This window comes from Cervus canadensis, chromosome 6 (genome assembly GCF_019320065.1).
Source record: "Cervus canadensis isolate Bull #8, Minnesota chromosome 6, ASM1932006v1, whole genome shotgun sequence".
Taxonomy (NCBI): domain Eukaryota; kingdom Metazoa; phylum Chordata; class Mammalia; order Artiodactyla; family Cervidae; genus Cervus; species Cervus canadensis.
The window spans coordinates 24,084,589-24,108,345 of record NC_057391.1 but is presented as its reverse complement, the minus strand read 5'-3'; the positions used below and the strand labels follow the sequence as shown (position 1 = coordinate 24,108,345).

Here is a 23,757-nt window from a genome sequence, read left to right as displayed (position 1 = left end):
AGAGCCACAGCGACATCTAGAGCTCTGGAGGCTTACGGCGCCTGAGTGAAAGCTGGTTTTCAAGAAAGCGCGCCGCTCCGAACGTAACTGTGCCAAGTGGATTTCTCTGGTAGCTCAGACGGTAAAGAATCCGCCTGTAACGCCTATAGCCCAGAGGAAATGGTCTGCATTCACTTTCAAATTCAAAAATTTGTCTTTTCCAAGTCCTGCAAACAAAATGTTCTCGGTTTAAGTACCTGCGTATTATTGTTTCGTATATTCCTATTTGTTTATACCAAGATTATAATACCCCAGGAAAAAAACAGGCTAAGAAAGTGGGTGCCTCTGTTATAAGTTTAAAATTTTGAAGGAAATGTGGTACAGTGGTAAGGTAACTTGCCTGAATGTTTTCCAAACTTTACAGTGATTTTCTATATAGGAGGAATTTTATAATTTTAAAAACACTATCCTAATAAATGGACTACATTTGGAATGGTATTAAGAAAGCCATCACTAATACACTAATAGTGTGTGTGTGGTATGCGCGGGCACGCTGGATCCCTGCGTTGTGTGTGTGTGTGTGTGTGTGTGTATGTGTGTGTGTGTCTGTGTGTCTGTGTGTCTGTGTGTGTGTGTGTGCGCGCGTGCGCTGGATCCCTGGGTAGTGGGTAGTTTGTGTGTGCGTGTACTGGATCCCTGGGTAGTGTGCGTGTGTGTGTGTACGCGCGCGCACGTGCGCGCGCGTGTGTATGAAGAGGCCGGTAGGCTAGTCCATGGGGTCACAAAGAGTTGGACAGGTCACAAAGAGTTGGACATAGCACACACACACATGTACCAGTGCACTAATAATGTTTACATATTGATAAACTATATCCCAAAGGGTATTTAAGAAACAATTGACTGTATCTGAAGAGGGAAATAGGGGGACTGAGAGCTGTCTAGGAGATGAACATTCTTCTCATTGTGTACACTTTGGAATGTTTGTCATGTAAATGTATCACCTATTCAAAAGCAAACATAATTTAAAAAAAAAAAAAAAGGATTTGCTTCCACCTAGACTATCTCTGCCAGGACTATCAAGATTGCCGGGAGAAATATCAATAACCTCAGATATGCAGATGACACCACCCTTATGGCAGAAAGTGAAGAGGAACTAAAAAGCCTCATGATGAAAGTGAAAGAGGAAAGTGAAACAGTTGGCTTAAAGCTTAACATTCAGAAAACTAAGATCATGGCATCTGGTCCCATCAGCTCATGGGAAATAGATGGGGAGACAGTGGAAACAGTGTCAGACTTTATTTTTTTGGGCTCCAAAATCACTGCAGATGGTGACTGCAGCCATGAAATTAAAAGACACTTACTCCTTGGAAGGAAAGTTATGACCAACCTAGATAGCCAACCTAGATAGCATATTAAAAAGCAGAAATATTACTTTGCCAACAAAGGTCCGTCTGGTCAAGGCTATGGTTTTTCCAGTGGTCATGTATGGATGTGAGAATTGGGCTGTGAAGAAAGCTGAGCACCGAAAAATTGATGTTTTTGAACTGTGGTGTTGGAGAAGACTCTTGAGAGTCCCTTGGACTGCAAGGAGATCCAACCAGTCCATCCTGAAGAAGATAAGTCCTGGGTGTTCACTGGAAGGACTGATGCTGAAGCTGAAACTCCAATACTTTGGCCACCTCATGCAAAGAGTTGACTCGTTGGAAAAGACCCTGATGCTGGGAAAGATTGAGGGCAGGAGGAGAAGGGGAAGACAGAGGATGAGATGGAAGACAGAGGATGAGATGGCTGCATGGCATCACCAATTCGATGGGCATGAGTTTGAGTAAACTCTGGGAGTTTGTGATGGACAGGGAGGCCTCGCGTGCTGCGATTCCTGGAGTTGCAAAGAGTCGGAGACGATTGAGCAACTGAACTGAACTGAGACTGTCTCTGCACGAGACACAAGACACTACAAGACTAACTGCTTCCAGAAAGGAAAAGTTCAGGAATAAGAGTGAAAGGCAAGAGTTTTCACTCTATAAATTTTTTGTACCTTTGGAATTTGTACCATGTGAATGTATTAAACTCTTACATATTTTTAAAGTAGAATGCAATTTTTTTAAAGTAGCATGTAATAGTCCACCAGAGTTTTTCTTTAGTTTTAATTATAGCTTACTTATACTTCAAATTGATTCTGTGAACCTAACAAACGAAGCAAAGGTTCAGGACAGAAATCATTAATGTACAAAAATGATTTCTTCGAATCACTTTTCAACAAATTTTAAAACTTCACAGGGAAGAAAAAACTGCAACCTATAAAATCTGTGTAATTAGCAATGAAATAGAAAGGGGTGTTTTTGAGCTTTTAAGTAAAGATTTTTTCATCCTCTTTCTCAGATACCATTTTAACTTTGGGGTACTATAAAAATTATTTTTTAAGAGATTTGATATTCTATACCCTTAAAGAAGAAAATGTTACTTGGTTGCTATTAAATTAGGTAAAGCAAGGGTATTTACTTGCCTTTCTACAATGACTAAATATAAAATACACTCAAATGATTTCAGTATGACTTTTATTACCTAAAAAACAATGGAACTTGGCATTTAGGTAATTCCATGGCAATTCTTTCCAAGCCAGTAACAATAAATCACAAAATCTAATAAGAGTTAGAAAAGGCTGTAAGGATAATTTAATTCAACACCTTACATCACAGACATAGAAACAAAGCCCCCGAAAGTTTAAACTTAAACTTGTACAACTAATATATGGGGGAAAAAATAACCAGAACCTTGATGTTCTGGCTCCTCAACCAGTATGATTTCAAGTCTTGCCTCTAATAGGATGTAAAGTTACTGAAAGTATCCTTCAAATTTCTTTATTGGTTTTATATTTTACTGTGATAGTAGTCAGAAATGACCACTATTTAATAAAGAAAAACAAGGAATAAATCATTAAAAGTATTTTAATTACTGTAATCTTGAGATCAACAACATACTGGCAAGCTTCCTGCAGTAGAAGTGCATTCCTAAATAAGCAGATCCAGGGCAACAGCTAGCAAAAAAAAAAAGAAGTAATTTTATCTTAAATGCCAAAAAGTCAGCTTTCAACATAACTTTATCAATGTGAATTACTCTTAAATAGAAATAGGAGCTAAACATACATGCATCAAATTGTACCTTCCTTCATTCACTGATATGACACCTCCAAACAAGTTCATACATCGGCAAATACATTAAGTATATACAAATAAATATATGTTTCCAAATAACAAGCTACAAGCTCACTCACTAGTTCCTGAAACCAAAATTTTCACATAAACATACTGTCAAATGCAACAACAAAAAGAAATGTAAAGGAACCTATACACACCAGAACCCAAGCTGACATGTAGACATAAAACAGAGGTGCTTATACAGTATACTTAAACATAGGGCTCAGCCAGAAATAGCTCAAACATAAACAAATGGTGATCTACAAACACCCAAAAACATTGTAAGCTTTTTGCTACCAGTGAAAACAGTTTACCCTAAAATTGAGTTTAATAAAAGAAACTGAAAAGGAAATCTGAAGCCACCCGCAGCCCACGGCCACTTAATCTCATAAATTGGAAATGTGAAGACAACTTGGAAGATTCAGCACAAACACAAAAGGCTGGTGACTCCTATGTGAAACAATGATTATTTACTAAATGAACTGAAAGTGAACAGAGAAAATTCTGTGAGGTCAACTAAATTCTTTTTACTTTAAAGGCCCTGCTAGAGACTGGCTGCTGCTCTAATTCATTATTTGGGGAGGCAAAACTAAAAAAGCTGTTGGCAGGTTCAGGTGCTGTGGGAGAACCCACAAAAAATGGTCTGAACTGAAAATCTCCATCTCCACCACCCCGATTTCGAACTGGTGTACTGTCCAAAGGAAACTTGGAGTTGTTCCCTAGAAGAAAAATAAGGGAAGAACTTAGGAATCTATTTCCTTACAGATCTTTTGGATGAAAAAAACAAAGTCAGTCAATAATATTTTAACAAAATTCAACACTTATGACATGCATAAAACATAAACCTTGGATAAAGAAAAGATGACCTCCTCCCCTTACCACAGTATATATATCTTACCTTCTTCCTTGTGCAGTTTCCAGTGATAGCCATTACCTCATCACCAAAAGTAATTTAACACAGTGAAATACTTTTGTAGAGCTAGAATTTACAGTATCATAATTTTATTATCTATTAATCTACATCCAAGGAATATCATATATGTTCATGTGTGTGTGTGTGTGTGTGTGTGTGTAACTTTTGTCCCAGGTTCTTTAAGAACAAATTTCTTTTTTTACAATTTCCATAGGCGCTCTGGAAAATATATGACTACCATGAAAACCTGGCACATATTCACGTCCCAAGATCAATTAGCACACCCTTAAGAAAAATTATACAATAGATCTGACAAAATAAGCATTTAACAACTTCCACTGGGGCGTCCCTTGAGGCTCAGTTGGTAAAGAATCCGCCTGCAGTGTAGATCCCTGGGTTGGGAAGATCCCCTGGAGAAGGGAAAGGCTACCCACTCCAATATTCTGGCCTGGAGAATTCCATGAACTGTATAGTCCATGGAGTTGCCAAGAGTCAGACACAACTGAGCGACTTTCACTTTCACTGAACCCATCCTTGGCTTTAGTTATATAACTAAAGGAGAATGCTGACTATATCTACTTCAAGCCAACAATGGTGGCAAGAAGTGAAAGGAAAAAGATAAGTGTTTGCAAAAAAAGGAACAGGTAAGAAGTGGTAAAAATGGAAGAAAATGAAATAAATGTGGATAGTCACAAGGAAAAAATAAGAATACCTATAATGCCCATACACAATAATACTTTGATTGACTAAATCATATAATTAACTGAACGCTAAGTTGAAACTTATTTTTGTTTCAATTCTCCTATCTGATATTCTTCATTACTTCATGCCTTTTCTAAGATATCCTCTTCTCCTCAACAATAAAATTCAAAAGAAGAAGTTTTATAAAAATCCAGCTCAAATAAAAGTTCATCTCAAGAATTTTCACTTTTTTGTGTGTCAAAAAAGTATATTAATAGCATAGTAAAAACTACTAGATTCTGTTATATCAAGAGTGGTACAAAGCAGAGAACTCAGGAAGAGATTCACTGCCATCTGACAAGTAGAAAAGCTAGACTGTATATTTCCAGGAGGCAGAAATCCTATCTGGATAATCCTTACATCCCCATTGCCCAAAATTTTTTCCAGCAGCCTGGCACATGAAACATGCTTGATAAATATTTGATAAATTTATGAATGAATAAACAGAAGAACAACCACTAATAACTTAAGAACTGTGCAATCAGTATTGTCATGTGAAAGAAACTAAAACATGGTCTTCTCACAGGATAGCAAATAGTTAAAAGAGTATGGGCTCTGAAGATAGCTCTGTGACCCTGACCAATTAACTTAACCTTTCTGTTCCTCAGCTTTCTCATCTGTAATATAGGCATGATAACAAACACCTACCTCATAAAGTTTTATATATGACACAAATACATGTGAAATTATAATAGTTTCTAATATTTAGTAAGGAATTATTAAATGGCAGCTAATATTATTATTATTACTGCAATAGCTTTTCATTTGAAGTGGAAATTTGCCAACTTTAATTTTGGAATTATTTGCTCTCTATTCAAATAAATTGAAGATGTAATTAAAAATGTAAGCAAATAAAACAGATAAAAGTAAGCATGTGCTGATCGAGACACAGATGAAGAACCTAGAGCCTACCACTACTACTACCACTCTAGGCCTCTGGAGTCTCCACTAACTGTGTGGAACTATGCAGGGCACAGGGTGAAACATCACTAATTTAATTTAAAGAACTGATACTGGATATTACATGTCCTTTCTTACCTAATGGGAAGCCAAAAACACCAGACTGTGCAATCATAGATGGTTCAAGAGTACTATCTTGGTTAGCAATAGTGATATTTCGCAGCCTAAGGCTATCATAGAGCCCTTGGAGCTTTTGATACTGGCGATTTCGCTCCATAAGTTTCTCAGAAATGTCACTGAACTTTTTCTTATATTCTTCTAGCACTTTCTTCATGGAGGTGACCTCCCCTTTCATAGAGGTCAATTCTACATCCTTGCTCTGTATTTGCTGAGTATATATCTTTTCCATCTGTTTCAGATGGCCCTCTGCCTTGCTGAAATTGTATTCTTGATAGAGACGCTCCTGGTGTACCTGTCCCAAGAGAGAAAAGATTTAAGGTAATAAACACAGTTGTTTATTTTAACTTTATACAAACACAGAAAGAAAAGAAAGACACACATACTGGAATGTTATTACTTTAAATTTTAGAACCAGATTAAGAAGAAATTAGGATGTACAAAAGAATAATTATTATAGAAAATAATACACTATGTCACTAAATGCATAGGAAAAAAATGGAGGAATACTCTCAAAGCATGACCATTACACAAACAAAAAATGTGAATATTTGTTTAACCTCAACAAGTGACATGTAGACCAAAAGTTTCCAAGAAATCTAACACTATATTTCAAGTAATCCATAGTGTGGAAAACTTATTATAAAACAGTCCCCAATTATCCCTGCCTTCTGACACTTGTATCCTCCCCTTGATCTAGACAGGACCTGTGACTAGCATACAGGAAAAATGATAGGCTATCGCTTCACCAGTGCATTACGTAAGAATATAGAGTTTCTCTTACTAGCATACTCTCTCTCTTGCTGGATTTGTGGAAGCAAGAGGCCAAGCTGGAAAGGCCAACAGGCAAGTGACTAAGAACAGTCTCTGGGCAGTAGCCAGCAAAACACTGAGGTCACAATGACTTTAAGGACAGACTTTACAACAATACCACATGTTCATGTTCAATCAATACTACTCCCCAAACTGGGATCTACTTTAAGATAGAGTGTCTATTCATTTCAGTCAATAAGTATTTACTGAGACTTAAGACCAGTAACTATGATGGTCACTGAGGACCCAAAGATACACAGGAATCAAAACATGACCTAAAGAAGTCTCCTAACTAGAAAAGATGAGCAAATATATAAGTAATTACAATATAGTATAAATAATACAACAAACGTAAGCATAAGAAGATATAGGAGCATACAAGAGGAACGTTTTACCTAGAAAAATATAATTAAAATATTTATGTGACAGATGACAAACAGACCTTTTAGAAGCATTATTATAATTGCATATATAAGATATAACACTACTATACACAAGGACCTGATTAAAGTTCTCCACAGATAAGTCTTTCTAAAAAGAAGCCAAAGGCAGAAATCAAAAAAGGAAATAAGGATATGAATTTAAAGATAAGAATGCTCATTATAGCATTTTTAAAATAACTTACAATTTATGATGCAATTCAAACGTTAAAATTATGATTTCATCAAACACAAAAATTTTAAAACTCTGTATGTCAAAAAAATCAATGAAGACTAACAAAAGTGAAAAAAATTTCTTGCAACATCTGAGTTAAGTATATGTATAGAGAGAATTCTTATAAACCAGTGGGGGAAAACTACAGCAACTGAAATAAAACAGAAAATTAATACAAGAAAAATATACTTAAAATACAGGAAAATGTATTCATCTAAAGGTCATCCAACAAATGCATATTTACAGAGCAATGAGATTCTACTGTAACCATACCTAATTGGCTAGCAGAAAATATGGTGAACGAGTACCCTCCTACATTTCTTAAGGGAACACAAACTGACATGATCTAACTGGAGGGCAACTTCTAATACTACAATTTTTAAAACTTTGAAATGTTTCACTTTCAGGTGTTTAAAGTTAGCAAAAAATTAAGGATATGAATTTAATGATAACAGTACTCATCCCAGCATTTTAATAACTTGGATATAAATTATAATACATTATAACCATTAAAATTATGGTTATAGAATGGCTAATTTTTAAATATTTAATAAAATATTCATAACAGGCATAATCTATTGTCAATTTACCTGGCCACAAAAATGGTATCTGTGGTATTACCCTATTTTTGTATAAACAAAATATATATAAATATATATTTATACACAGGAAAATCTAATAATATACAAACATAAGTATCAAAACTGGTTATCTCTGAGTGATGGAATTATGGATTATTTTTATTTTCTTCCTTTTGGATTTTTCAACACTAAACACATTACTTTTGCAAAAAAGAAAATTAAAAAGAGTATTTTTCCATACATTTTTAAAAAACAAATACACAGTGAAGGAAAAACTTTAGAAGTATTCACATATACCTCAAAGCATACTCTCCAGGGCAACTAGCCTAAGCACTAACCTGGTATGTCCAGAAGGCCAGCGCTCGGGAGCTGATGTCCAATACAATCTCTGGTCGAAGTCCCGCCAATACCATGGCTTTATATTCCTCTGATGGACTGAGTTCTGTGCGGACAATATCTAGCTTTCCAGAAAGAGTACTATTGCAGGCAGGGCAGATAGCTGGTGAACGACTAAACTCACCGCTACCATGCTGATCACAGAATATATGAGAGCAGGCAGTGACCCATGCATAACCAGAGAGTTTGACACGACACTTGCGATAATTACAAAGCAGCATGTCTTCACACAAAGACATAATAGATAATAAAGTCTTCAGATGCTGAAAAGAACCCTAAAAAGGGATAAATGAAAAAGTCAATTTGCAGTAAAATTAAATAAATAAATAAAAATAAAGGAAACACGTTTTTATTTTACTAAGACAAAATAATATACCTTTTATTATGCTTTTGTATTACAATCAATATATAATATTGATTTCAGTCACCCAACAATATTGTGCTCCTTCTTTGTGCAAACCACTGCTAAGGCCATGAAAAAAATTTTTAAGGAAAAAGTTAAAGACACAGGTAGTTCCACATATCACTTATAAGTTAAAAATATTATGTTCATAAAAATTTTAAAAAAAAAGGTTTAGGAACATTTACAAAGTAGAGATAAAAATTAAACTAGTGCTTTTTGCCATTTCTCAATGCCTAAACAAAAATCCAAATGTATTACCCATTCATAGTTTGCTAGAATATTTTAGTATCACTTCTCACACTTGGCAGATATAAAAAGTCCAGGCACTAATTTTAGCCATTCTTTAATGCAAAATATTTTAAGTTACATTTTTAGGTTTTCATATATGCTGATATCTCAGATTCTTTACCTGTGTTGCCTTGACTAAAAAAGACTATTAACGTATACTATTAAATAGAAACTAACCTAATTCATTCAAGTAGTTGACTTTATGAAGCCTGAAAATCTATATAAAAGCAAACTTTATCACCAATTAAACAACTCACCTATTAATGTAAATACTATTCAATGCTATGCTTCTATTCCATTATTTTTCAATATAGTGTCTACTGTCACTGGAGTTTAACTAATCCAAACTAGGCAGCAATATCCTGAACATATCAAAATTAGTCATTATTGTATAAAATAGGTTCTTCTCTTATGCCTCAGACAGTAAAGAATCTGCCTGCAATTTAGGAGACCGGCGTTTGATCCCTGTGTCGGGAAGATCCCCTTGGAGAAGAGAATGGCTACCCACTCCAGTATTCTTGCCTGGGGAATTCCACGGACACAGGAGCCTGGTGGGCTACTGCCCAAAGGGTTGCAGAGTCAGACACGACTAAGCGGCTAACACTTTGTATAAAATAATAGTGACACACCAGTTACACACCAAGGGAAGATGGTCAAATTTAGGAACGGATAAATTCTGTCAAGACAGTTGCCTGGGTCACAGGGGTGGGGCAAGGACGCTCCAACATTTTTTACCCCAAATGTCCCTGCTGAAGGAGTCTCCACAGGTACCCGGCGGCCGCAGTTACAAGGCCTTTGTCCCTCCAGCAGGGTACAGCGCAGACGGGAAGCTGAAGAGCTGGGGACAGTTTGGAACCTGAGTCCCTTAACCAGGCAGAGCCAGTGTTAAGTTGCTCAGTCTTGTTCGACTCTTCGCAACCGCCAAGCTCCTCTATCCATAGGATTTCCCAGGCAAGAATACTGGAGTGGGTGGCCATTCCCTTCTCCAGGGGATCTGCACCAGGCAGAGCGAGAGGTGCAGCTAGTTCAAAATTTTCCACAAAGTCGGGGAAAGAGTCAATTTCGTAAACCGTCCAACTTAAGGAGCCGTCCAACTTAGCGAGAACCAAGTTTTGAAGATTAGACTCACGGAAACGTCAAACTCAAAGCGCTCTCAAAAGAAAATACTAACAAGATTAACACAAATTTTTTTTAAAAAAATCTAACCTGAGACGCCCAAGAAAAGCGCGGGAAAACACCGCTGCTGCTTTAACTCCACGACGACGACGACAAGCGAGGATTCGCCGCTGGCGTCGCCACTACGTCAGAGGGCGCATGCGCGGAATCGCCCCAGAGCCTGCCGGGTGGTGGGCGCCGAGTCCACGCAGCTCAGGATCCTGGGACCCGAGGGCCCTGGCACCTAGACTGTGGGCGGTGCACCCCCAGGCGCGCGTTATCTTTGAGCGAATCTGACTGAGCCTGGTCTAGGTGTCCCATTTGGGAGCCTCGCAAATACTGTCATTGTGTGCCGTTTTCACACATTGTGTGCCTCGACTGGCACGAGCTGTTTTTCAGTCGCTAGTCGTGTCTCTTTGTGACCCCCATGGACTGTAGCCCACCAAGCCCCTCTCTCCTAGCCGTCCTCAGCCTAACATTTGAGATCAGAGCAGAGTGGGGACAGTTGAGAAGCTCACAGTAGGCGTGAGTACACGCAGGTGTCTGTCCTGGGCAATTTTAGGGAGTACCGGCTGGGCAACAAGGCTTTGTATTTCAGGAAAGTCCCCCAAATTGTGTGATATCTATAATTTGACACCTAACACCTCTGTTGTATTTTCTGCCGTTTTTTAATCCATCTTGAGATAGACATCTTTGCGGTTTTTCACATCCTTTATGTAAAGAACTTGATTTAAAATCTGCATATGAACGTTCATTACAGCTCTTAAGCGATAGGGTTAGGTGTCACAGCTTTTCTAAGATCATCTGCCAGTGTACATTTCTGGGCCTGCTTGCATTAATAATTGTTTAAATGTTTGCACCTGTTTTATCCTAATACTTTTACCTATTACATTTTCTCTTCTGTACTTACTTGTATGACTTTCTGCTCAATCTATGAGTCTATTAGAATTCATATTAGAAGTTAAGCTGAGAGCTCCAGGGGCCTCAGAATATAAGCCTAAGGCTGACTTTTGTAGCCACCTTTCCTGAAGATGTGACATTAGTATGAATTAGTAACAGAAACAATCCAATAAATCAGCAACACAACGGGGACACTAAGCCCTGCAAACCCCCTTGTGGGTTGTGAATCTATATACTAAACCTTTCTCCTTCAGACAAAAACCTACCCTGATGAAACAACTTTCTCTAGTTTTTTGTCTGTCTGTAACTGGTTCACAGTAACCAAGGTCATCTTGGCCTTTGTATGCTTTTCCTAAAATGTCTCCTGAGAGTTCAAAATAGAAATTCAATCTAGTGGTACAAAATGGGTTTGAAGAAAATCAGGGGTTTATGTGTAAACCATGTAATCCCTAACATGTTTTGCTTATTGAGCCTTTTGTGCATTTTCTGGTTTTAACTATGCCAAATGTAGAAATATTAAAGTACAGTAAAAAGGTATATTCTCATGTCAAGTTATAAAACACAAAGCATTCACATTTGACCAGTATCTAACTTTGTGATTCTAGCCAAGTTACCTTTGTGCTACAATATGATCCCTTCCTGCTTCTTCAATTTTATTGATTCCCGTAACCCACACCATTTTTAAAGTCAGTTTCCAATTCCCAACCCATTTGGCTAAAAGCCTATATGAATTGTGTGTGCACATATATATGTATATATATATATACAGATATACCTACATACACACACACACACACACACACACACATTTGGCGGCGGGGTGGGGGACGGACATGTTTTGCCAGATAGGAAAAAGTGAGGGGAGCGACAAAGTCTTAATATAATATCCCACTAGTCTGGAATACCAGGAATTGACTTAACCTGTTTCTTGGTGGCATGTGTCCTGTTCTCTCATGGCATAGAAAAACCCTTCCGTGGCTCATTTCTAAGGTGCTCCTGAGGATGAAACCACTGAAATCAATCAAGGCTGGGATACAGAGACCTAAGCACCAAAAGGAGCATTTTAAAATATTTGTTTTTCGAACTTATGGTTCCTGAGAGGAAGGGATAGTTATGGACTTTAAGAAGGTCATGTACACAGTGCTACATTTTAAATGGATAACCAACAAAGACCTATTGTATAGCACATGGAACTCTGTTCAATGTTATATGCCAGTCTGTATGGGAGGGAGTTTGGGGGAGAATGGATACATGTGTATGTATGGCTGAGATCCTTCGCTGTCCACCTGAAACTACCACAACATTGTTAATCGGCTATACCCCAATACAAAATGTTTTTGGTGTTAAATGAATAAATAAATAAACAAATAAATAAAATGCTAAAAAATAGGTTTTTATTATTACATATTAAGCATATAAAAAATGTGTGGAGACTGACCATCACTCAATCTAATAAACCCAAACTTTTCTCAAGTTTGATGTTTTTTAATGAGGTAACAAGTTACAGATACTCAATCCATTTTCCTCTTACCTCTCCAGAGGTAAACAAGCCAGATTTGGGGGTTTATCAATCTCATACAGGTTTTTAATATGTATATACATCAGACTTTGTTTTCATGTTCTCAAACTACTAAATCTCACACAATACATATCAGTTGGCCATTTTTAAGTCTTTTTTTTTGAGATGTAAAGTTAATACACATACCTTATATTAATTCATTTTAACAGTCAAATTCCACAAACCGCAGTTTATTTATTCATTCTTCTAATGGACATTGGTTCCAGGTTTTTACAACTAAAAATATTTTACTGCAATAAACTTTCTGTGCCCATTTCCTTGAGTATACATGTCAAGAACTCCTTAAGAATACCCAACAATTGGGTATAATCATCTTAAAAAAAATGATGTTGCCAAACCTTCTCCAAGGTAATAAATTAATTTCACTGCTACCAGCAACTCCAGCCTCGGCAACATGTTTAAGTGTCAGAGTTCATTTGTTCTGTTTTGAATTTGCCCATCTGATGGCAGTGAAATGGAATCTCAGTGTTGTTTTAATGTAAAGTTATTTTATCAGTCGTTAGATTAAGCATCTTTTCATGTGAATGACTACTCAGGGATCCTCATCTATGAATTGCCCATTCATATCCTTTGATCATTTTCTTGATTTAAATGGAGCCTTTGTCAGTTACATTGCATGCAAACTTAAGTTTGAATTTTAGTGTATACAAATGTATCAGTCTTTCTTTTGCCTTATGGCTAATCCAATATCACAGTGCCATAGTCTTTGCTTTTACATAGGCTTGAAGTTTTGCTTTCCATTTACAGATCTTTTATCCATTCTTCTTAACATAAAAAGCCTGGATAAACTCTGACAGCACAATTTGTGCACTCATTATCATATACCATTTAACTGGTATTTTACGATGAAGTTTGATTTTGATCTTGTTTAGATATTATAAGTACTTAGTGGCTATATTATGTACCACATTTCTCTAAGAGCTTCAGAAATAATAATTTTCCTAGTTATGTTTCAGTCTGAGATAGTCAGCATCATCTACTCTAAATCTAATTTGATATTTATATTTGCTTTAACAGAAGAATCTTAATCTAGAGAACAGGTTTCATATTATAACAAGTTATTATTAAGACTCATTGCTATCCAGGTAGTTTATCAAGTAAAAATTTAAGTCCCAAGTATTTCATGTAATCTTGTTGAAATGCCATTAAAATGGTTGTCATTTCCAGAGATTCAAAAAAAACCAAAATTCTACAGATATTTAATTAACTTCAAGTATTTCTTGAGTATCTATTCTGTGTCAGGCATTACAGATAAGCAAGTTATCCTGCTTTCATGGAGTATACAATCTAGCAAAGAATCGAAGAATAATAGAAGAAAATATTTTACTCTTTCTTTTACTGCCTCTTAAGTTGATTCTTATAAACCATTTCTGATGAGAAAAGTCAGTGTCTATCTTTAATTTGAAGAATCATCCACCTTCATGCTGCAGAGAAAAAGATATTTTTAATACTTCCCTGAAAGGTGAATAACTACTCAATAGAAAACTGAGTAAACCATTTAAAATTTAAACATGAATGACTTCAGAGTATGTTTCAATAACTCCTAGAATCAACTGACTAGAGCACTTCCTTTCACAGTCCTAGATCAGTGCTATTCAAATCTGTTGCAATCAGGGGGTTCTCTATATATTAGATCCTCATGTTTTAGAATTAATGGAGTTTTTTAATCCCAAATATAATTCTTAATCTAGAATCACCACCTGCTTCACATTTGTTTGACTCCGCAAAAATCAGAAGGCACTAACGGACAGCCAACCCATCCCCATGGTGCCCTGAGTGAAGACAAGTCAGTTTGGATATATGATGGACTAAAATCCCACTACTTAAAGCTCCAAGCAGTGAGAGGAACAGCCATCAAAGATTATCTCCAATCACTTCAATAAATGTTTTAAGAAACATCACTATCACTTCTAAATTTCTAAAGAGTCAGTCGAGAACTAGAAGAACCATTAAGTATCAACTGGTCCAGCTAGTAGACAGACAAAAAGAGGAATTAGATGATAAATAAATTAGTGTCAAAAAGAATATAATTAAGAAAATGTTATTGAAACAATGATATTGGGATATACATTATAGGCCTTATTACCATACTTTGCCTAAACCTAAAATTAAAATAGACTGTGTGCTAAGGGTAAAGATAATGAGGTATAGCCCAACTGCCAGAAGGATGCACATAAGCAATAAAAACAAGGAATTTCTCCTAACTATTATGCATATGTCAGAAATTGCTAGGTAGTACAAAGTCTAAGATAAATATACACATGGGCTCCAGTGATAAAATAGCTAACATCTATTGAGCACTTACCATATGTTAATAATGTTCTAAGCCCCACACATTTATTATCTAATTTAATCTTCTAAGTCAAGTATTATTCCTTTGAGTCAGGTACTATTATTATCACCTTCTAAGATATAAAGACCCTAAGACATTGAGATATTAAGAAACTTGCCAGGGTTACATAGCTGCTTAAGTGATAGAGAGTGGATTTGAACCAAGTCTGACTTCAGAAGCCATGTATAGCTACTATGCTATGCCACCTTTCAACATCTTCAGTTGACTTTTTAAAAAATAAAATTTGTAGCACCTTAAAAGCTAGCCATGAAGTCACTAAGCTGAGTTTTCACAGATTCATATGTATGTCAAAGCTTCTCAATTTCAACGTAAGCCTTACCATAAAACAAAAATGCTGTTATTATCTACTATACATCCAGGATTACAGCTCCCAAGAGTTCCGGGCTGGAAGAGAAGTGAGACTCCAGTCTAGTTTCCTGAAATTTCATTTCTGCAAAAGACACAACCAAAAGCTAAAAAATTATTTCAAGTGCTGATGTTACTTTGAACATTGCTTTTAAATATCTGTATTTCCTATATTTCACAGTCATATGTTGCCCCATTCTCTATTGAAACTTGCAAGTACAAGAATACAAGCCTGTCCTATCTAGGCTGCTTTAAATAACTTTAAATTAGAGACAAATATAACAAAGTCAGAAAATACTGGTTAACAAGATCATCCATAGAACCCGATTCCAAAGACAATAATCCCTAGTATTGGAATATATCCTTTCAAATGACTTCTCAAGTAAACATAAGCATACAAAAGTGTTTAAGCAGAAAAGGGATTATACATATTGCTCTGTAATTTGTTTTTAAATTAATATATCATGAATACTCTTCCATTTCAAGGAAGATAAACTGATATCATAATTTTTAGTGATTACATAGTATTGCATTTTACTATCTTGATTTTAAAATTGATTTAACCAACTCTGGGGTTCTCTTAATCTTATGTATAAACTAACAAAATAGTGACCGGTTTAATACTGTCAAGTTAAGTGGTTAACAGAATTATACCAGTTATCAGTGTTCTTTCTGTAGTGTTTGAATTTTTAGATTAAGGATTCTTGACCCAAGTTCTACCTCAAAGAGATACAACAAAAGATCAAAGCTCAACAAAGTATTGTAGCAGCAAACTCATAGTTCAAAGATTTAAAAATTACCTAACATCATAAGCTAGATCCCAGTAAGAATTTCAAGAAATAGAAATCAATTCCAAGTGTTTGCGCTAGCTGTAGTCTGCTTAGAGCACGTGTTCAGTCAGGGCAATCAGGACTTCCCTGGCAGTCCAATGGCTAAGACTCCACTCTACCAATGCAGGCAGCATGGGTTCAACCCCTGGTCTGGGAACTAAGATCCCACATCCCACACGTGCAGTCAAATAAAAAATAAAGAAAGAAAACAATCAGGGCAATCAGCTGAAACATAGGCTTAACATGTATTTCATCATGGCAAACTGCAAATGACTGACTGCTGAAGAACAAACCATCACCAGGTCCTCATCCCCAAACCAGGGAAACTCTCTCAAGGTTAACACTAAGCCCCTTCAACTACCAAACTTCAACCACTAAGAAAACTGAATCTCCAAACTTGCGAGGTAGTTAGAAATTCAAATGAGGTAAAAATGAAGGTTTTCTTTATACTTACTTCTGGGATCATATGAACAGCTTCTCTCTAGGAATCAAGTTGAACTACAGGATCTATCAAGCATCTGGCATCTCTGGAAAATAAAAAATTAAATAATAAACAAATATACAAAGGTTATGACTACAAGTCTTGAATGCACACCAGCCTACTCCACACCAAGTCACACCCATGAAGCCTCAAGGAAAATTAACTCAAAGAAAACTACTCATTCTTTATTTGAAACTCCATTCAGCAATATAAATGGACCCATCTGTTTTGGAGAACGTTGTCAAATGCCCAAACTCATTATCAGACTAGGGCAAGACTTCTGGACAAGCTCCGCTATTTGTATAAATTTAAAAGTTTGGGTAAAACTGTACAGTAAGTCCAACCAATCTCTGAAAGGTTACATTAATAAAAGTCAACAGTCTAAAAAGAGAATAGGTATGCAAATAGAAGAACCCCGTGATGGCTGCAACCAAAGTATGGCAGCCATGGGAACAAATTCAGGGAGATGGGGCATAAATGGTACGAGTTACTGCCAGTCTCTCCAAGTTCACAGGTTATGTGATTACAGAAAACACTTGTAACCACAGGGTGACCACAATCATTAAGTTCACAAAATCCTTTAAAGAAAAAATAAATAAATAAATAAATAAATGGAAGGAGCTAAGAACTGGTAAGGCTTCCCTGATAGCTTAGTTCATAAAGAATCTGCTTGCAATGTAGGAGATCCCAGTTCAATTCCTGGGTTGGGAATATCTGCTGGAAAAGGGATAGGCTACCCATTCTTGCATTTCCCTTGTGGCTCAGCTGGTGAAGAATCCACCTGCAATGTGGGAGACCTGGGTTTGATCCCTGGGTTGGGAAGATCCCCTGGAGAAGGCAAAGGCTACCCATTCCAATATTCTGGCCTAGAACAGTCCATGGACTGTATAGTCCATGGGGTCACAAAGAGTCAGACACAACTGACCAACTTTCACTTTCAAGAACTGGTAAGTGTAAGATAAATGAGAAGGCAATCTAAAATAGTTTTTTTTTTTGCAAAGTTTGTTTCAGTTTCATTTGAGCCAGTGTCAGTTATATTTAACCTCTACTTCTCTTAAAGTATTTATCACAATAAACTAAAGCAAACCTTCCCTTGACATAGCAAAATTGAATTAGCATCATTTGGAGCACAAGTTGGCCAAGAGATGGCAGTATAAAAAAGAAGCCTCAATTTGTTCTTACAGAGGTTGAGTGTAATCTGAATTTTTCTATTTCTTTCTATTATATTTAATGATCATATAAAATTATTAACTACAATATTACAATTATGTTTTTTTCATGTTCCTTTTCATGCAGCAATGGGGAAATTTAAAACTCCATAATCTCAAATACAACCTAGCTAGAAAGACAACACACAAGTAAATTAATGTCCATGGTAAGTACCAAACAAGTCAGAGAGAGAGCCAAGTTATATTTAGAAGAATCATTGGTCAAGGAAGGCTTCATGAAGAAAAAATAGTAGGTCTTGAATGAGTCTCAAAATTGCACTTAGAAGAGTATTTGGTTATGTATCTGAAAGTTGCTAAGAGAGTAATCTTGAAAGTTCTCATCACAAGAAGAAAAAATTTTTAACTAGATGTGGTAATGGATCTTAACTAGATGTGTTATAGTAATCGTGTCCTATTATCAATATATCCAAATACTGAATCATTATGTTGTACACCTGAAACAAATATAATGTAACACATGAATTATATCTCTAAAAGAATAACTGCACTGTCCAATAGCTAACACCTATTACAGCCTAAATTTAGATTAAACTAAACTAAAAATTAAATTCCTCAGTTACATTTTAATTGCTCAGTAACCTCATATGGCTGATAGCTATCAAACTGGACAGTACAAATATAGAACATTCAAGTTCTATTGAAGAGCATAAACAGTGGGTATGACTAAAAGTAAGCTGACAAAAAAGGAAGTAGCAGTTATCATTCTTAAAGTCCTACCTATAATCTGTCAAGAACTACTGAAATCATTTCAAACTTTACAACAGAAGTTTTTTCCCATATTTATCAGGAAATTTTGTGGCTCAGAGAAGTTACATAAATTTCCCTAGTCCACTTAGCTGTTAAGACCTGGGATATGAGCCCAATTCTGTCAAAATTCCATATTTTCACTTCACTATGCCCCTTACTACCTGAACTAAGAAGCAGAACTGCAAACGACAATTTGCTTTAAAACGTATTAAGAATGGCATACTGGGGGGTAAAAAAAAAGAATGGCATACTGACTTAGTAGGTCAGAAAGAAACAGACCCACTCATTTTATTTCCTGTGTCTTCATAGTACAAAAGGTACATTTTATATGTGAACAGATGATTCATAAGGCTTGATATAAATCACAGATTTTTTAATAACTCAGAGATATAATCAAAGTGTTATTTTACTTGTTCTTGTCGTATACTTGAATACTGCTTTAATTATTCCAAATGTTTTGGATATCAGCAACATGTGAGATTAACTAAGGGAACATAAAGGAAGCAAGACACTGCAAAATTTCACCATTTCTTATTGTAAGAGTTTTAACATTGTCCATCTCAAAAGCCCACGTCCAAGTACTCCTTATGGGAAAAATAATTATAGATTGCCTATATACCTTGCCTATTTGTCTCATCTCACAAAAACAAAACCCAGATTGCAAAGGGCCTGGTCTTTGTCTCCGTGGCACATAGCACAAAGCCTGCCTGATAGCACATGATGCCTTTCCCAATGTGTGATGCTCCCTGCAGGATTTTAGTTATGCTTCATCAAGTGTCATTCCACCACAGAAGACCAGTGTACATTTACTGAGTTACTTAGGGAGCTAAAGCAAACATTTTGTAAATATCCCATAGACAATCAATGACCCACTCATTTTGCTTCCTGTGGAAATAAGTTCTTCAAAGGACAAAAGGTACATTTTACATGTGAACAGATGATTCACGAGGCTTGATACAAAACACAGATTGATACTGAATGAGCTGATGCTTCCATTTTAAGATTATACTATCACTCAGTTTTGCTCAGTTCCATTCCAGTTTACTCAATGCCTACTGTGTATCCCACACTACAGGATACAATGGTAATTTAAGGAACCGCCTGTCATTTTTAGATAGAAAAGACACTTATACATGTAAAACAGGATACTTTAAAGCGTCATATCTTAGTCAAAGTTCAAGTACTTGCCTCTATGTTCCCATTAGCCTTTAACCATTCCTACTGAGAATGTCCAAATCAAAGTCTCCTTAATTTTTAGGGGTCTGCAGATGTTATAGAGGTTTTCACACTGCTGCTTCTGGGCTGGCACATGTGGTGCTGAAGACCCAGGCTTTCCTTCCTCAGTGGACTCCATCTTCAACCTGAAGCAAAAGGAAAACAATACAGAACTTTGTATATGAAGTAAATGCTAAACTAATTGCTTGGCAGAGTCATCTTTTAGTGACAGCTCTCTAAGACTGTACTATCAGAACAGGCTCTCAAGTTTTATTTCCCACTTACTGTCAGTTATTTTAGCTAAAAATTCCAATTGTTTTAACCTCTCAGTGCAGGAGGAATCTCTAATTTTCTTGAAGAAACCTCTAGTCTTTCCCATTCTTTTGTTTTCCTCTATTTCTTTGCATTCATCACTGAGGAAGGCTTTCTTATCTCTCCTTGCTATTCTTTGGAACTCTGCATTCAGATGCTTATATCTTTCCTTTTCTCCTTTGCCTTTGAGCTATTTCAAAACCTAAAAGGTGATGCTGTTAAAGTGCTGCACTCTATATGCCAGCAAATTTGGAAAACTCAGCAGTGGCCACAGGACTGGAAAAGGTCAGTTTTCATTCCAATCCCTAAGAAAGGCAATACCAAAGAATGCTCAAACTATTGTACAATTGCACGCATCTCACACACTAGCAAAGTAATGCTCAAAGTTCCCCAAGCCAGGCTTCAACAGTATGTGAACTGTGAGCTTCCAGAAGTTCAAGCTGGATTTAGAAAAGGCAGAGGAACCAGGGATCAAATTGCCAACATCCGTTGGATCATCAAAAAAGCAAGAAGAGTTCCAGAAAAACACCTACTTTTGCTTTATTGACTATGCCAAAGCCTTTGACTGTGTGGATCACAACAAACTGTGGAAAATTATTAAAGAGACTGGAATACCAGACCACCTTATCTGCCTCCTGACAAATCTGTATGCAGGTCAAGAAGCAACAGTTAGAAGTGGACATGGAAGCACAGTTAGAAGTGGACATGGAACAACAGACTGGTTCCAAATCGGGAAAGAAGTACGTCAAGGCTGTGCATTGTCACCCTGCTTATTTGACTTATATGCAGAGTACATCATGTGAAATGCCGGGCTGGATGAAGCACAAGCTAGAATTAAGATTGCCAGGAGAAATATCTATAGCCTCAGATACACAGATGACACCTTATGGCAGAAAGTGAAGAAGAACTAAAGAGCTTCTTGATGAAAGTGAAAGAGGAGAGTGAAAAAGTTGGCTTAAAACTCAACATTCAGAAAACTAAGATCATGGCATCCAGTCCCATCACTTCATGGCAAATAGATGGGGAAACAATGGAAACAGTGACAGACTTTATTTTTAGGGACTCCAGAATCACTGCAGATGGTTACTGCAACATGAAATTAAAAGACGTTTACTCCTTGGAAGAAAAACTATGACCAACCTAACGAGCATATTAAAAAGCAGAGACATTACTTTTCTGACAGAGGTCCATCTAGTCAAAGCTTTGGTTTTTCTAGTGTCACGTATGGATGTGGGAGTTGGACTATAAAGAAATCTGAGTGCTGAAGAATTGATGCTTTTGAACTGCGGTGTTGGAGAAGACTCTTGAGCGTCCCTTGGACTTCATGGAGATCCAACCAGTCCATCCTAAAGGAAATCAGTCCTGAATATTCATTGGAAGGTCTGATGCTAAAGCTGAAGCTCCAATACTTTGGCCACCTGATGTGAAGAACTGACTCATTAGAAAAGACCCTGATGCTGGGCAAGATTGAAGGCAGGAGAAGGGGACGGCAGAGGATGAGATGGTTGGATGGCATCTCCAATTTGATGGACAAGAGTTTGAGCAAGCTCTGGGAGTTGGTGATGGACAGGGAAACCTGGCAAGCTGCAATCCAGGGGGTCACAAAGAGTCGGAAACAACTGAGTGACTGAACTCCAGGAGGAATCCACTCAGAGCATATATGAAATAAAAGTAGGAAGATCAGAAACACTGACTAATCATGCAGTTCATCCCAAGAGAACACTATTTCACCCAATCCTAGTCCCATTGCTGGTGGAGCAAAACAAAAATGAAATAAAAAAATATAGTACCTGAGGGCTTTGGGTCAAAACAGCAGTAAGGAATAACTTCATATTTTATCTATTTCATAATACTCTGCCTTAGAATTTATAAAGCACTGTCCTTATAGTAACTCATTTTGCAAGTACTATATTATCTTTTCCATTTTACAGGTATACAAGCAAGGTTTAAATAAGTGACAGGCAACTTAGCTTAATGGTTAAGATAATGAAGTTGGATTTGACTCCTAGATCTATTTGTTGTGACCTGGGGCAAGTTACGCAACTTCTCTAAGCCTCAGATTTCCTTTCCTTAAAATGAGGACAAACACCACCTACCTCTTAGAACTGCTGTGAGGATTAAATTATGTAAAATAGATATAAAATAAGATAAAGCATATCTCCATTGAAAACTAATTTTTCTCCCACTCAACAAAACCTCTAACTGAAAAATTAGTTGTTTCACAAGACATGATCTGGGACTTTTAAGACTTTTTAAAATAAATAGCTTTGGAGGCATTCACAAAGTCTTCCTCTTTTATTTTGCATGTTTACAGTCCCCAATACATTTCCATTTTTCCTAACAATGCTAAATATGAGCTTACTTGCTCAACACCCTCTACCTGTAAGGATAACTCATATATTAATGTATATCACTCAAGGTCACTGGGCAAAACTTTTTAGGAGAAAAATAATACCCAAAATATATTTATTGCTTATTTCTAGAAGGTATGTAACATTTATTATACATCCACTAGTGCTTGGACTTCGTATACTTTGATCTTCAAAAGCTAAGCCTCAAAATGGTTCACTGACTCACCTAAGATCACTAGAGGAGTAGACTGTAGTGTTGGAATTTCATTTAGGCTTGCACTAAGCTAAGGCCCTCATCTTTTTCAGTACATGCTAAGCTTTTGAGAGCACCATCACCACAGTGCTGACATTAAGATTAGGAGCTCCTCCTGAAGCTTGTTAAAATCATCTGACTTCAGAGTTTGCAGTGTCCTCCCAACAAGAAAGATGAACTGCTCCGAGCAAAGACCAGTGCAAAAACAACATCCAATCCATCTCCCACAAACCCAGTAAAAACCTGAGCCCTGCAGACACAGGAGAATTAAAGCTGACTGGTCTAAACTCCTCTTCCAAGATCTACCCTCTCACTAAAAGAAGTCAAAACAGCATTGAGAAAATAACAGTACCTTTTCCCCCAAGCAAAATGAATCCAAGCATTTTGCAGAAACACTATGTACAGGAAGCAGAGTCTATTGTTCCTAGGTCACCCTGTCTCAGAAAAGGAAGGCAGACCCGGTCCTGCAGAGGCCCACGTGGAAACAAGCCAGGCAGATCATTTCACTGCCTTCCTCCAATTTCCACACAGCCGAAATTAATCGCTTAGTAGCTCACATACACTCCAAGCCTAGGTGGAAATTAAGGCTGCCACAAGGATATAATGCCTCAAACTGAAGAGAAATTCAAAACAATTAGGAATCAAAATTAAATGCATACTCACCAGCCCACCACCAAAATGAAAAGAGAGGAAGTGGAGAGACAGGAAGTGACTTTGAGAAGTGACCTCAGAGCCTGATTGGCTAATGATGATTCCCTCCCTCCTTTACCTTAAAAGTGCTGGAAAGATGCAACCTGCCCCCCTACCCCCACCCGCTTCAGATACCTGTCTCCTTAAGGACCAAAGATGCTACTTGCACCGTTCTTAGATTAAACTTTTTAAACCAAGCTTCCTTTTGAGTTAATATACTTAGCACGGACTAATTCAAGGTATTTACACACATTCTAGTTTAGATGGACCTACTCCAA

At 36.9% G+C, this 23,757-nt stretch overlaps 1 protein-coding gene and 1 non-coding gene across 6 annotated transcripts; both read right to left on the bottom strand.

Moving 5' to 3' along the window:
• Positions 1-2,908: 2,908 nt before the first annotated feature.
• Positions 2,909-16,730, bottom strand: CCNB1IP1 (cyclin B1 interacting protein 1). Of its 5 annotated transcripts, none has more exons than XM_043471361.1 (5): positions 16,656-16,730; positions 15,346-15,456; positions 8,291-8,623; positions 5,866-6,199; positions 2,909-3,892 (listed from the first exon to the last, which is right to left on the bottom strand). In XM_043471361.1, the coding sequence occupies exons 2-5, from the start codon at positions 15,346-15,348 to the stop codon at positions 3,690-3,692; spliced, it is 873 nt and encodes a 290-aa protein (XP_043327296.1). In that variant the 5' UTR covers positions 15,349-15,456; positions 16,656-16,730; the 3' UTR covers positions 2,909-3,689. The 5 variants fall into 5 exon arrangements, 4 of the variants coding, with proteins under 4 accessions (XP_043327296.1, XP_043327297.1, XP_043327298.1 ...); XM_043471362.1 differs by having other exon boundaries at positions 15,346-15,478; positions 16,656-16,729; XM_043471363.1 differs by lacking the exons at positions 15,346-15,456; positions 16,656-16,730 and adding an exon at positions 10,246-12,373.
• LOC122444469 lies at positions 14,383-14,530 on the bottom strand. The gene has a single exon (XR_006270298.1). It is a non-coding gene; the product is annotated as a small nucleolar RNA SNORA79 (small nucleolar RNA).
• Positions 16,731-23,757: the final 7,027 nt, after the last annotated feature.

Excerpts from the sequence above, each read along its gene's own strand:
- CCNB1IP1 (XM_043471361.1), bottom strand. Across the intron at positions 6,200-8,290 it reads TGGCCTTCTGGACATACCAG|GTACACCAGGAGCGTCTCTA; the intron begins GTTAGTGCTTAG and ends CTCTTGGGACAG. Across the intron at positions 3,893-5,865 it reads TGTTTTTGGCTTCCCATTAG|GGAACAACTCCAAGTTTCCT; the intron begins GTAAGAAAGGAC and ends TTTTTCTTCTAG.